A 16025-nucleotide genomic window follows, 5' to 3' on the forward strand; every position below is an offset into this window, starting at 1 on the left:
TATTAAATAAGTGGACATGCATGTAAAGGATATGCAACTGTGCTCCACAAAAGGTAATCAAGCAATAACTTATTTTCTATTTGCCTAGGAACTATCAAATATAAAGTTGCTGATACAATGAGATGGAGAAAATCTTATTTACTCAGTAATAGAATACACTCTGAAAGAACCCTGTTTTTGTACCATGGAGATTTTTATTTTGATACACAGTTTGGGAGAGGATAAGACTTACTCAAGGACCATACTAAAGGACAATAGAAGTGCCTGGAAATGTCCTCCAAGGGAGAGTGGGCTCGGCTAACTTGCAGACATTTATTTTCCTTAATGAGATATGTAAGTGGCATATCTTAAATATGCTATATTCAAAGTCCAACTTCTGGTTTTTCTCTGTACACCTGTTTATTTGACACTATTCCCCATTTTAGTAAATACAAAAACCATTCTATCAACTGCCTGAGTCAAAACCTTGCCATCACCCTTGACCCCCTCTTTTTCTCACATCCCACATCCAGTCCACAAGAAAGCCCTGTCGGCTTTACCTGCAAAATATTAATATAGACAAAGTCCAACTACTTCTCACCACCCCCACCATTGCCCCACTCAGCACCACCATCAGCTGTAGCCTGGACGAGCCTAACAACCTGCCACCTGGTCTCCCGGCACCTACTCCTACCTCCTGCAGCTTAAAATCCTCCTATAGCTGCTGTCTCACTCAGAGAAAAAATCAAAATGCCAACAATGGCCTGCAAGGCCCCACATACCTATCTGGCACCTATCTGGCCCCATTTCCTACCTGCATCCCCCTCACTCCCTCTGTTCTGGCCACTCTGGTCTCCTTGCTCATCCTAGAATAGACCAAACACACTCACACCTCAGGGCCTTTGTACTTGCTGTTCATTCTACCTAGATGGATTTTCTCCTAGATACCAGCAAGTGCCCCTCCCTTATGTCCTTTAAGTCTCAGCCCAGATGTTACTTAATAGTGAAGCCTTTCCTGAACACTCTATATAAAATATAATCTCACTCCCCCAAACACACACACACACACACACACACACACACACACACAGTAACTCTCTACCTCCAATTCTGCTTTTCTTTTTTTATAGGACTTATTACCACCTGGACATATTATATATTTTTGTTTATTGTTTCTCTTCCTCAACTAGAATATGAAGCCCATGGGAGCAGGACTTTGTCTGTATTGTTGGCTGCTTTGTCCTCAGTGCCTAAAACCTTTGCTGATCACTCTCTGGGGAGTGAGTGGCCACAGAGGAGAGGGAGGAGGCTGCAGGGGAGCATGGACATGGGGTGGAAGCAGGTGGCTGGAGAGCAACTTTAGGGAAGGAGAAGAAGTCACTCCAGAGAATTCTTGTGTGTGGCATCCTGTCTCCCCCCCCCCAAAACTTTCAATAGAACATCTTTACTTGTTAATTAGTAGTAAAGTTGGATCTGTTTAGAAAAATACAACCAAAAAATATAGTAAAGCCTAAATTTTAGGGCCTGAGCCAAAATCCTTCTTGGAAGGGAAACTTCCACACCTGCGTGACATTGTTTTAGACAAATGCATGATCACAATACCAAGGATTATTCTAATTGGTTCTCCTCATACAAGCCCTCTCACATGGTGCCTATTTATCCCATACCACATATATTTCCACACACAGATGCATTTGAAATAAAAGCTTTTTCTACATAATAAATGTACACAATTCATTTTTCTTTTTAAATCATACTAACATGAACATAAACCTTTTTCAAATCCTTTGTTCTTGCCAGAGAAGACGAAGGATTAAATTAAATGGACCGGACAGTTGATTATCCCCAGCTTGAGAAGTGCTGGAAGTTTCAGAACTACTCAGCTTTCTACAAGTTGCCCTTCAACCTCCTTTATCCTTATCTTTCATTTTCTTTTGTTTTTACGGGCTGGAACAATGGGTGTGTTTGTGCCCTAATGCACATTTTCCAGTGTAGGAAAATGTGAGCATGAGTCGATATATTTACCAGAGGAAGATGCATCAACCTTAATTAAAAGCTTGATAGAAAATTAAGGTCTAAACATTGGAGGTGATCCTCTGTCACTTATATATCATCCCACTCTCTCTGTGTTCTGTAGTCATATATAGAAGGAGATGGTTAAATACCTCTCTCTCCAAAACGCAGGAGGGGAACATTGCCTGATTTAAAGCTCTCTTCATTTTGCCACTGACTGCTGTGTAACCTGTGCAAGTCATTGTTTTTATCAAATAGAATCAAGAACCTGAAAGATTAATGAAAGTTGCTGAAAATGATTGTAGATGCTTATTTAATCCCCATACTTGTCTATCAAATTTACAGTTAAAAATCAGAGAGAAATCATTTATTCATTCATTCATTAGAAATGTATTAATTTGACAAACATTAAGTGCCTATTGTATGCCAGACCATGAAATAAGACTACTTTCCTATTACTTGACTTTCCAACAAGAATTTCTATTGTATTTGTCTTTTTTTTCTCTAATTCGATATAATCCCAAGAATATATTTTATCCTATTTTCAGAGTGAGTCAGTATTGAAATGTTGACTTTGGTTTGTTATAGTGACTAACATAATGTTGCAACACAAATGCAAAGTCATTAAAGTATATGATTAATTTGATTACATACATAGAAAGAACAGAAAGTTGTACATATGTGATTCTCTTAAATTTTCCCCCAACTTCCCAAAAGTATGCTATATATGAGCAGTATATGTATTTTGCAAATGGTAGGTAGAAATTTGGGTTTACCACATCCACCACAGCCAGCTACTCCTGGGTCATTAGCACAAGTGAAGAGAGGGGAATAACCATATATATTTTGCCTGTGAGAGTATACCTTATGGTACAGAAGAAAGCACAATGAACAGGAAATAAGGAAGCTGGTGTTTACAACTACTAACTATGTTATCCATAATAACATCATATATAAACATATATATTTGATTTGACATATATATATGATTTATATATCTATAAATAAATCATTAAATAACCCTTGAAGAGTAAGTTCTAGAATTTGGTTATATTTTTATCATTTTGCATTTTCCATGAGTTTTTGTTCTCTGCTTTAATTATTGTCTGAGCTGTCTACATTTATAGAGTGAAACTCTAGAATCATTTCCCTAGGAGTTAATATTTGAAGACCTCATAGGGTTTCATTGCAATTCCATGAATGGAAAGAATCATTCCTATCTCTCTTGATATTGCAGATCCTGTCAAAAAGCCAGTGGTGCAGACTCATCCTCCCTCTGGGGCTGTGGAGTATGTGGGGAATATGACCCTGACATGCCAGGTGGAAGGGGGCACTCGGCTAATTTACCAGTGGCTAAAAAATGGAAGGCCTGTCCACACCAGCTCCACCTATTCCTTTTCTCCCCAAAACAACATCCTTCATATTGCTCCAGTAACCAAGGAAGACATTGGGAATTACAGTTGCCTGGTGAAGAACCCTGTCAGTGAGATGGAAAGTGACATCATTATGCCCATCATATATTGTAAGTTTTTTTTTCCCAAGAAATACTAATGCGTTTTGTTTTTCTGAGGAGTTCTCATAGGAGTAGTCACAGATAATATAAGCACCAGATGTCATTTGGTTTTTACCATTATTGTTGTTCAGTACTAGTTCTAACCACACCTACTAGGCACTGTCTTGTCATGAAACATATCTAATGGAACTACTTCTTGAAGATCAAATTGAGATACTAGCCAGGGACCATTCGGGTTGCATTTTGTGATTGAGTCCATTGTGTGCTCATTTCCAGTGGAAAGTGGGAATCTCAATTTCAAGAACCCAGAACTTTGTAGAGGCTGCGAAGAGAAAACTAAAATAATACCTTGAAAAGAACGTTTTGTGTTCTCCAAACATCATCATTCCTTAATTGAACATACTTTATTTTTATACAGTAAAATATTTTCTTTATGCTTATTCTTTCTTATAGCTATTTATCTCTCCATCTACCTACCTATCTAACCTACCTACCTACCTAAACTCTAGCCATAGATTTAAGTTAAAAATTTCTGGGGAAAATTGCATTAACAATTATAAGCATATGCAAATGTTGTTTCTGAAATATACTTTTGTTTTGCTGTATAGTTCATTTTAATCTGGCAAAGTGAAAATAAGGTATTTCTTTCAAATGTGCAAGTCTAAGCTCCAAATTCATTATTATTGTAGAATATGCTGTGATACACAGCATGGAAAATATAAAATGGGAGAAAGAAACATAATTACACCTACAAATGTTAAATATTATGCTTTAGACTCCAAAACCTTTTTTCCTTTCTTGTGTTATTTGAAATAATTAAAATACCTATTCATATTTCACAGAAGGTATCTTCTACTTACCGATTAAACTTTCTTCTTTACATTAGTTTAGACATAGTCTATGAAAATCTCACAGAACAATGTCTATCATAAGTAAAGACTAATGACATATAGTAGAAAGAACACTTAGAAAATTTTCAAATGTGGTTTTTACTTACACATAGTAAAGATGAATTCACTGTATGACTTAAGAAAGATTATGACTCATTAATTGGTAATTATGAATATAGTAGTATTAATTTTTTATCTTTTTATGTTCAGATGTGGAAACCTTCACTTGGTCAACAATTCATCTTATTGATATTCATTCATTCACTTATTCATTCATTTATTCACTCATTCATTCATAAGTTGATTTGATTGAAAAATAAAACATAAGGGTCTTATTTGTGCTGAGCAATTATTGCCTATCACATAATATATAGAAACAACCCAGACTCATTAATTTAATATTTTTTCTTGGTAGCTATCACTATTTTATCCCTGTTTCAATATTTGTTTTTGTTTTGCTTTCTTGGTTTCAGATAACAAAAATCAAATATATATTGTAACCTGAAGATTTGTCATTTATCCTGTTGATGTAGCATCAACATGTTTGCAATCTTTATCATTCCATGCAAACAGGGAATATGCACCTTGGTTGATGTTATTCCTGCTTCTCTTTCTTCATCTGGTTACCCTTTTCTTCCTTCTTGACATCATCTCCTCCAGGAAGACTTACCTGTCCCTACTTGCCTCACCTCCTCAGGTCACTAAGAGGTTCACTGTGTTCCTGTGTTGTTCTATGCACAGCTCTTCCCTGGCTCTCACTGCATTGTATTTTCCCTGACTTTCCTTCACTTACAAGCATCCCAAACCCAAATTGTAATTCTGCACTAGTCATCTTTATATCCATAGGGCAATACTTGACACAGAGTAAGAACTCAATAGAGTTTCTTGAACTTGACAAAATGGAACAGATTATCTTTCTTCATATCCATTTCAGAGTCCATCATTGATGATGTTGTTCAGAGGCTATATTCCCATTATAAGATGACAGCTTCTTCATTATAGTGCTCTGGCACTTTTCTTCCTGACCTTTAGCAAAATTCCTCAATAATCTAGTAAATGTAATATCTCAATATTCCTCCATTGAGGTCCGCATCATAATTTAGAATTCCAGTACGAATCACCTATTCTGTTTTCTAAAGGCACTGTTTCCATGAAGGTTTCCTTTGTGAAAGCAGAAAGTATTTTTTTATTTTGACAGAAGAAGGTATAACAAAATCTATCAAGATTGACCATATATTTATGAGGTTATGATATCAAAATCTAATATTGGCCTTGGTGGAATACAATGTCAGTCCAACAGTTCAGACAAATATCTACTTGCAGTTCACAAAACATATATGCCTTCTAGCTCCAGTTGTAAATAATAACCCAGTAACCACTGCGTTTTGTGGGCGACATATGGCAATGCTGCAGGGGAGAGCTCTAAGTGATAAAAATTAAAGAAAAAAAAAAGGTCATTCACAGTAAATACTTACCATCTGCTCCCAAGCAGGATGGCAAACAGCATCATGATGGAAATTTAGGTATTGTTCCCGCCCAGCCATAAATTGTTAAAGAGAACAGATGATATGTGATTTTACAAGTCATTTAGTAAACAGCCATTCCTGAGGCAAAGGGTTCATTTCTATTGGGAGCTCTGTGCCAAAGGCAAGAGAGTGAACCATAATCCAAAGTCAAAATGGAATTATCCCTTCTGCTTTCATCTTCAGTAGCAGAGGCCACTCTAGTTGAATCACTCCGGTTATCTCCAATTAGATTGCCTGTTCACTTAAATAATGCACTAGGCTGCATCTCAACGTAGAGGGATGGTCAGCCTGAGACACTGATGATAAAAGGAGTAACACCATAATGTAGTCAGAAGAAAACAGATTATAAACAGTGTGTAGAGTGTGAGATATACTTAGCTAAATTTGTGTGTGTGTGTCTGTGAGAGAGAGAGAGAAAGAAAGAATATGAGGAAGAAATGAGGGTGCATAGAAGAAAGACTTGAAGATCATACACTGAAATGTGGATGTTGGTTCTCTGAGTGGTAGAATTGCAAATGGCTTTTCATCTTTGTGCTTCTCTGAGTTTTAGGATTTTCTGCAATGAACATGTGTTTCTTAAATAATCAGATAAAATCTGTTACCTTTTAAGAAATCATATCAGAAGCAAGGAACTTAAGTGCTTCAAGATGTTAAGTTCTTGGAGCTGGAAGAGATGCTTGCAGCAAGGCAGGGAGCGGTGAGGGCGGGTACAGTATGAAAGAGTTGAGGCTGATGCTGAAGAGCCAAAAACAGCATAAAATTAAGACAGACAGAAGAGAAAAGATTATGCCAATCATGAGCCTCAACAAATGAGGAGTAGCAAAATCAAAATAAACATGATTGAGTAAAGAAGTATTACCTTCTTTAAAAAATACTTAAAGGTATTTTTTATTTTAACCTAGAATGATCTTATTCAATCAGGTTACAGGCCAGGTAAGGTGGCTCATACCTATAATCTCAGCACTCTGGGAGGTGGGAGGATTGCTTGAGGCCAGGAGTTCGAGACCAGCCTGGGCAACATAAGGATACCGCCCTCCCTACAAAAATATAAAAAAAATTAGCTGGGCATGATGCCCTGTGCCTGTAGTCCCATCTACTTAGGAGGCTGAGGTAGGAAGATTGCTTGAGCCCAGGAGTTTGAGGGTGCTGTGAGCTATACTTTTGCCACTGCACTCTAGCCTGGGCAACAGAGCAAGACCCTGTCTCTAAAAAAACATAAAAATTAAAAAATTATAAAAATAAATAAGGTCATTGACCAGCCATGGCTCTAAATGACTGTGGGCTTCTTCTACAAATTAAACCCACCTTCCAAAATTAAAATTGAAAAATTACTACTTATGAGACTACTCCATTATGTTGCAAGGTCCTAAGGCAATCCCAAATGAGGAAGTCCCCCAAAAAAGTTCTGTGTAACATCAGCATGCCTTGAAAAGAGTAATACTCATTTGTATGTGTGTTAAATTATTAGACAATTCATATGTATAGCCACATTCTGTAAACACTGAAAAGCAGTGGGAAGATGAAGACCTAAATTGAGTGACTGTATTTTTATGACGACACTTCTCTTCTTTATCAAGTCAGCCTTGCTGTGCTCTCAGAAAGGCTCTCAGAGTTTAGTTTTTGTACATAGACTAAGGTTTCTTGCTCTTTCAAACTACAGTCAATTCCTCCTATTGATTTCCTTCTATGTGAACCATAACCAGTGCCCTCCAGTTGGTCATCTTTCCTTCCCTAATATTCTATCAATAGTGACAATTTGAAGGGAGCTTGCTGCTGCACAGGACCTGGGATAATAGACACAGGATGTCTTCAGCATCTCTGATTCCCTCATGATACCTAGAATAGTATCATGCTCAAAGAACATCTCAATATTGATTTTGATTGAGTGAAAACAAAGTTTTGTTCTCATTACACTACTTGCTATTTAGTGGAATTCAGAATAAGAGAGTTCCATTTTATAGGACACTATTCTAATCCCCTTATCACAGTGGTTTCACCTGAGACTATCACAGCCTGAAATGACAGAACAGCGTTTTAGTACAGTCACAAGAAAGAAACACACATTTCTCCTCATTTTAATCTGCTACCTCCAGTTCCTGATTACTTTAAATTTGAAAATACTAACTTCTGTGTTTGCTTTTTGAAAGCAGGGTTACCTCATGTAGACATATTAATGTTGTTCTGTAGGATTCCTTCACAGTTTTCTCTGTCTTTAGAAAGAAAAATACATATATAAGTGTATATAATCTATTGTTTCGCATCTTCAATTTTGGTTATAGCTTTGAAAATTTGTTTCCCCAATAGTATATTGGTCAGAAAATGCTGACCTAATAAGGAACTGCTCTGGGAATGTGCAACTTGAGATTGACTTGCCAATATCCAAAATAGCTTTAGCATGGCTTGCATCATGGTGTTTCAAAGATATTAGAAAGAACCTTGGCAATCAGTCATCTAATCCATCTTTTTATGTTAAAAGATGAGGAAAGTGAGACCCCAAAAGTTTAAATGATTTCTAAAGAATGCTTAACTAATGATTGACAATTAGTACCCTAATGTCTAGTCACTGTATTATATTATTCCACGTTAGTGGAATATAGTTGGTAAGTTAAAAAAAAATCAGGACCTTTTAGATTAGGTCACTACTAAGCAAACCATCCATACCCTTATCAAGTTTATAAATTCCTTGAGAATATGAATTATGGCTGATACTTCTTTCTGTCTCCCACATATACTAAATATATTATCTTATACTTTGTATCTCTCAAATAAATATTTGATTACTTAATGAAGTGATTATAGAATTAATCTATAATTAGACAATAATTTATTATAGAACTAATAATATAAACTGTTCTGATATAGAAAGTTATACCACTTATACTTATACTTTATTTCTCTTTTAGAGAAGTAATATGAATGATAAAATGCATATATTTTATAGTTCTGCTATTTAATAGCTATGTGATCATGGGCAAATAAATTTTTTAATTTTTTAAAATATCTCTTTCCTCATCTTATAAATTAGAATAATAACATTTACCACATAGTGATTGCTTTAATAAGGGCAAATAAATTTTTTAATTTTTTAAAATATCTCTTTCCTCATCTTATAAATTAGAATAATAACATTTACCACATAGTGATTGCTTTAAATATTAAATATGGCTATATTTAATATTTAGCCATATTAAATAAGGCCACTTAAAGTGCCTTAACATGGCAAATAATAAATGTTGGTAATGATCAGCTGAAAAATGAGCATGAGCATGCCTAAAACTTAAAGTTTTATAGAATGTCAGCGATGACTTAGGCCAGATGAGAAAGCCTACCTAGCTGGGTAGAGAGACTTTTTTAGTCTCTCTCTTTATTCTCTGAAGAAACCAATGGGAAATATGTCTTCATCTGCTGGCAGTTTGATGCCATAGAAATGTTTAAGTGCTTCAGGAGTACTGCAGTGTGAGAAAAAAAGAGATATCCATGACTAAGTCATTTATTGATGATCAATGAATATTTGTTAATTAAAATGAAGATATATTTTTTCCAAATGGAATCCTAAGGTTAGCTTGGGGAGAGAAGAATTTAAAAAAAAAATTTTAACTGCTAAAAGTATCATGAAACTGTAGAACACTCTCATATCTATTTGCACAAATCTGTGTTCCATGTGAAACTATGTCTTTTATAAATATTTACATGGCCTATCCTAGCACTGAGAAGAAACATAGATAATACTCAAAGTGTGGCTGTCAAAGAGAAAATAGTGGCCATAATCTGTTGTAAAAATATTTTCAAGTCCAATAACTGTTTCAGAAAGATTGAGCTTGCATATGTGAAGGCTGAAAAGGCATCTCATAGAAGTAGAGAGTAGAATGGTGCTTAGCAAAGGTGAAGAAGGGTAGGGGAAGAGGGATAATCTAAGGTTGATTAACAGTCACAAAAATACAACTAGGTAGGAGGAATCAGTTCTTGTGTTCTACATACTATAGGGTAAATAACAACAATTTATTGCATATTTTCAAATAGTTAGAAGAGTGGATTTTGAATGTTTCCAACACAAAGACATGATAAGTATCTAATGTGATGGATGTGCTAATTACCCTCATTTGATCAATACATATTGTATATATGTATTGAAATATCACACTGTATCCTATAAATATGTATGATTATGTGTCAATTAAAAACAATAAAATAAAATAAGGCAGCATATAAAAAATAAGCCAGTAACACACAAAAAAGAAAGATTAAATATGTCTAACAAGGTTGCAGATTTATCAATACAGGGCTCAAAAAACTTAGCATCACAATCATGATGACAGTGTTTGTAAAATTATATTTCAGGCTTTTACTATTTTAAGGCAGTTCAATCTCATCTCAAATAATTTCCATTTTCATGGATATAGGAATATAATATTTAGATCCTCATCATTTATTAGGAGTCTAAAGGAGGACCTGTTTGCCCGAGGCTAACTTGAAGACTTTCAAGGGAACCAAAATGCTACTATGCCCTCCCAAACTCAAAAACTATATTGTGATTATTTATGTTATCCTCTATTTCTTTTTGTATTGATGCAGATGGACCTTATGGACTTCAAGTGAATTCTGATAAAGGACTGAAAGTAGGGGAAGTGTTTACTGTTGACCTTGGAGAAGCCATCCTATTTGATTGTTCTGCTGATTCTTATCCCCCCAACATCTACTCCTGGATCCAGAGGGCTGACAATACAACATATGTCATTAAGCATGGGCCTCGCTTGGAAGTTGCTTCTGAGGAAGTAGCCCAGAAGACAACTGACTATGTGTGCTGTGCTTACAACAACATAACTGGAAGGCGAGATGAAACTCGTTTCACAGTTATAATCACTTCTATAGGTAAGTGTGCATGAAAGGAAAGGATCCCAATAAAACACAAATGCATGCTGGCCTTGCTTCTCCCCTATCTTATAACTACGTGGAGGAGAAAATCATTGTGGAACTACTCGTATACTCTAATAAGCTCTCTTTCCTAAGTTAATTAAGCCATGGTTTCTATGACTCAAAGAAAGAAAACCCAAAATGAAATAGAGGAGAAATTAAATTCCTGGCTGTGAGGGACTGTGAAGAAAAAGAGAATTCAATAAATTACCTCTAAGTGTGCATTCTTGCTTTCCTGATTTTACAGACAGGAATATAAGAGAAGCAGGCTGCTTATTTAGGGGATTTATTTCTACTGTTGCATCAGGTCAGATGAGTAAACCTCCGTGAGTTAGAAATTTGGTTTTCATACTCCCATTTGACTCTCCTTCTCACTGTCCTTCATGGTTTCTTCTTCCTCTTTCGCTGTTTAAACAACTGAAATCAGTGGACATTCTCAGCAGGGGTCTCAACACCTTGGAAATTACAAAATTGTTTAAGTCTGTGAAATTTGGCGTTCTTTAGCAGTCATCTGACTTTCAGAAAGGTCATCAATTAACAAAGGGTTAAGAATCACTGCTAAAATATTGATGTCCCCAAAATCCCCATCTTTCCAAGCCTTCTCTTCTGACTTTATGGTATGATTTAATTCTCCTATATGATTTCCTGTATAATTTCATTCATTGCCATGGCTTCATGTAACACTGGTGCATTCCAAATCCATACCTGTAAAGCTCTAAAACTGCATACCCAGTTGCCTCTGAATGTTTCTGCTTGGAAGTACCAGAGGCAGAAGACAGGTCTAATGTATCAAACCTACACCAGCTTCTTACCCCCAAATTGCTATTCTGTCTGTATTCTCTGTTTGAGTGAATGGCCCTACTAACTACCAACCTAACACAGAAAGCTAAATGTCACCCCAGACTCTTTCCTCTTGCTTATTACCCTGACCAACATTCAATCACCAAGTTCTGTCCATTCTCCTTCCTTTCTCAGATCCATCTTCTTCTCTCCTTCTTTCTTCTTTTTTCTTTCTTTACTTCTATATTTCTTTTCTCCTCCTTCTCCATCTCCTCTTCCCCTCTATGTCCCCTCCTCCTACTCATTCTCCCTTTTCTTCTTCCTCTTCTACCACTACTGTTGAGTTTTTCTACAACTCTTCTTTGCATACAGAAAAGACAAACTGGATTCCACTTGGGGAAAAGCTCTGGAGGAAGTGGTAGTTAAGATGCCTATGATTGGTGGAGGACCAAGTTCACAAAAGGCACCACTCACTAATACCTTTTCCATTGACGCCTTCTCTTCCTTCATCTTTATAGGCCTGTGCCTAGAATAGGACCCATAACAGAGAGGAACTCAATAAATTTTTGTTGAATAAATGAAGCAAGCAATGACACAAATGAATTCTTATAATCCCTAGGCTAATGTTTTCAGTATGTGACCCTTGCACTACCTGCATCAAAATCATCTGAAAAGGTTGCAAAGAATGTAATTTCATTAAGACATTTCAGACCTACTGGATCAGGATCTTGCAGGGAATACCTGGGAGCCAGAATATTTAGCATACACAGGTGTGACAACCACTTGTTCGAGATGTTTTTCCTCCATAGCATTGTGAATTTATTATAAAGCTGTTAAAGAGCCATCAAGAATTATAAGACTATCATAAATCTGCAGTTGTGATGAGGAAATGTATAATGGATAGGGTCCTCCTAAAATTCCTTAAGGTCAAGGGTATATATATTTGTAAAATCATCTGCGTATATTAGAATTTATATATTGTCATGGTGGGGTTTTGTTTTTAATATGAAGAAAAGTTTACGCTCTCTGTAAGAGTGTTATCTGGTAGGACTTTCTACAATGAAAGACATGTTCAATATCTGCACTGTTCAATACAGCATCCACTAGCCTCATTTGGCTTTTGGGCACTTAAAATGTGACTATGCAACTAAGAAAATAAAATTTTATTGTATTTCATTTCTATTAATTTTAATTTAAATGTAGATAACCACATGTGTCTAGTAGCTACCATATTGGACAATGCAGTTCTAGGATTCTTACCTGAATTATACTTCATTTGTGTAATTGTATAGAAGATAATAACATATTTCCCTCGTAGGCCCTCAAAGCATATGTGTGTTTAGGGTGATATAAATTTGGCACTCATTTATTCATTCATTATTTAGTACCTATTATGGACCAAATACTGGAGTAGGCACTAAGAATTCCATATGAAAAATAAAAATTCCTAATAAAATTCCTGCTCATAATCTAATATGGGTGGCAAAAACAAGTAAACAGCTATGGTATATCTTTTGCTCTCTATTTTACCAAATTTTTAATAGTCATAACCAGCTTTTCACTCCAGTAGCTAACCAAGACATAATTGTAAAGCAAGCCATAATTCAGCATATAAAATAGTTTAATAGCAATCCAGATGTCATTTTAAACTTGTTCCTCATGCTCATTGCAAGTGAAAACATGGCTATAATATGTAGACATGTACTATAGTTAAAGATTTTCCACTGCCTAAACTTTCTTCATTAATATTTAGCCAAGATATTTTCATAATATTAGAAATGAAGCCCCCAATATTTGATTAAGATCTTATTACCAGTGTCCAAAGACAGCTATAGTCTTCACGTCCAATAATTGCCTTTTGCAAAATCTAAAAAACCTGTTTGACCTGTACAAAGACCAAGCATTTGTTATTATAGTAAATAAGAAGAGCAGGTGCTTATTTTTCAGAAGGATTCAGAGTTGTCAACGTCAGTGACCTCTTTGTGGTTTTTAGAGCTATTTTCCAACCCCCAAATGTTCACAGAACTTTAACTCAAACAGTGGTGAAATGGCGAAGAAATGAATAAGATTGATGTGTTTTGTTAAATATTTGATCTTTTCTAAGTTTCCAAATGAATGACTCTCGCAATGCAGATTAAGCATACACCAACCTACAATTATAAATGACCATCACTTGTAACTATCAATTGTGCCCTATGTATCATCCACTCTGCTACATAAACTACATTAAGATCTGTGGAGAATTTGAAATCAATTAAAAGGATAAAGTGCCAGCTTTTGAGTTGTTCCCAGAGTCAAGGTGGTGTTTGATGTAGGCAGAGTCAAGCTGTATAAAATAAATGAACCTCTTTGTTTTTAATGAAACAAAAAATGTCAACCAAAAAGTTTCGGCAATAAGATGTGAAAGGCAAAGGAAAAGGATTCAAAGATGACTCCAAGGTCACAGATATGGAAAGAAAATAATAAGGTCAGGAAATAATCAAAAGTTTTATTGGAGATTTTCAGTGGAGAGAAGAAGGCTGGAGAAAGTAACAATTAGCTTTGTGTTTTTCTGCCTGTGTAAGACTAGACCAAATGACGACTTCCACCACTGTAGGTTATGATTCACATCTAATTAGACATATTACTTGACCTTTTGGTATCTCACTGAGAATATCTCAGTGGAGATATTCTAAAGAAAACAAAGATAATGGGCAAAGTCACACAACTAGTAAGTAATAAAATAATATCTGAATTCAAAGCTCTCATTTTTTAACCACTATACAAACTGTCTCCTTTGATGTAACTGAGAATATTGATGAGACGATGGACTTTCTAAAACATATGTATAGGGTTACACATATAGAGAATAGCCTATATTTTCTCATCACCTATCTAATTTAATACTATATACATAGAGATACTCTTATTTGTCTATGACATGTGTGTATAATTTCATATTAAAGAGAAATTATGAAATATCTGTAACTAAAAATAATATCTATAATGCTTCAAGGAAAGAATAGCTATTAAAATGGTAAATTTGCATTTGTATTTTGAAAAACAATTCATTTCATTACCTTAATTAAGGATTTCCTTGAATGCGAATGTCCCTACTTTAAAGTTTTACCTGAGCCTAAATTGCTATTGTGACATGCAGTATTTATAAAATGAAAATTTTGATGGAAATGTAGTCATCTGATTAGAATTCAAATGTTCACTTTTAATGAAAGCAATCAAATTTATAAATAGAGTTTCCTAGGGCCACATGGACCTAGCTTGAGATTTAGTCATAATAGAAACATTTTGAGTTTGTCTGTGTCCTGAAAATCTACCATTTTTTATAATTATTTATATTCCACATCTTTTTGTAAAGAAGTGAACAGGAAAAAGACCCAAGGCCAGAAAACGAATTTACTAATTTCTTCTATCTAGAAATTACTCAAGTCAATGCCTCCAGGAGATGTATTTCATTATAGGCCACTGCAGATAATTGAGACAGAACTATAACCCTGACAGGCAGACTCTGAGACCTTAGGTGACATCTGCTTGGCATCTAGTGTGGAATAACTGTGTCTGTCAGGTGGGGCCATGGTGAAGTGTGGAAATAGCACACTCAATATGGCGCCTTCATCTCTGTAGGATATGAGTCAGCTGCCACAATCATTGAACAGATTGGACAAGAGCGATCGTAGGACTCCATTTTGATCTAGAAATAGATACACTGACTAGTAGCATATGGCTGTCCTGTTGGTGCAGTTTCTCTAACAGCAGGGTTGCGATACCATGGATACCACACCTCTTGCCCATATTTGCAGTTAACATGTTATTCCATTTTATTTGTTTGCCTAAGGAGGGGGCAAATAGCATTTGCACTAGGGCTTTGGTAAATGAGTCAATCATGTTTAAATAATGGAAGAATGGCATGCTATGTGCTAAAGAATAGTGTAAACTCTCTGGAAGGAGAAAAAAGTGAGTGTCCTAAATGGCATTAGGGAATCTTGTATATTCTCTGTGGCAATAGGATCAGAATTTCCCTGTTGTTTTATTTTCAAGTTGGGATTCATCTCTCCAAAACACACTTGCCTAGGGCTGAGACCACAGCAACTGTGCCCCTTTATTTGATGCTTGACATGTTTGGCATTTTTTATTTTGTGAAAGGGAACAAATTTCAAATGCTAGACCTCATAAACCTTGCATGTTCTGGGATAGAGGGGCAGTGTTAAAAGCAGAGAGACAGGATGATCTAGAGGAGAAGGGGCCTAACAAGAAAGATCATTTGTTCTAAGAAAAAAAAGTATCCGTATTCCTCATTCTCCATGGGAAGAGCTCTTGGCTTCTGCAACAGCCAAGGTTTGGGGCTGGCAGGCACTGGTCACTACAGGGAGGTTCTCTGATGTAGGGTAAACAGAGGCCAAGGGGGCAAGAGGGCAA

At 35.8% G+C, this 16025-nt stretch overlaps 1 protein-coding gene across 4 annotated transcripts in view; it reads left to right on the forward strand.

Moving 5' to 3' along the window:
* The window catches only part of HEPACAM2 (HEPACAM family member 2), a 44457-nt gene that overhangs the window by 12504 nt on the left and 15928 nt on the right, over positions 1-16025 (forward strand). For all 4 annotated transcript variants that reach the window (XM_020289824.2, XM_012779645.2, XM_012779646.2 and 1 more), the window contains 2 exons: positions 3230-3514; positions 10494-10790. In XM_020289824.2, coding sequence (XP_020145413.2) covers positions 3230-3514; positions 10494-10790 — 582 coding nt within the window. The remainder of the gene's footprint in view (positions 1-3229; positions 3515-10493; positions 10791-16025) is intronic.

Source organism: Microcebus murinus, chromosome 9 (genome assembly GCF_040939455.1).
Source record: "Microcebus murinus isolate Inina chromosome 9, M.murinus_Inina_mat1.0, whole genome shotgun sequence".
In the NCBI taxonomy this organism is placed as follows: domain Eukaryota; kingdom Metazoa; phylum Chordata; class Mammalia; order Primates; family Cheirogaleidae; genus Microcebus; species Microcebus murinus.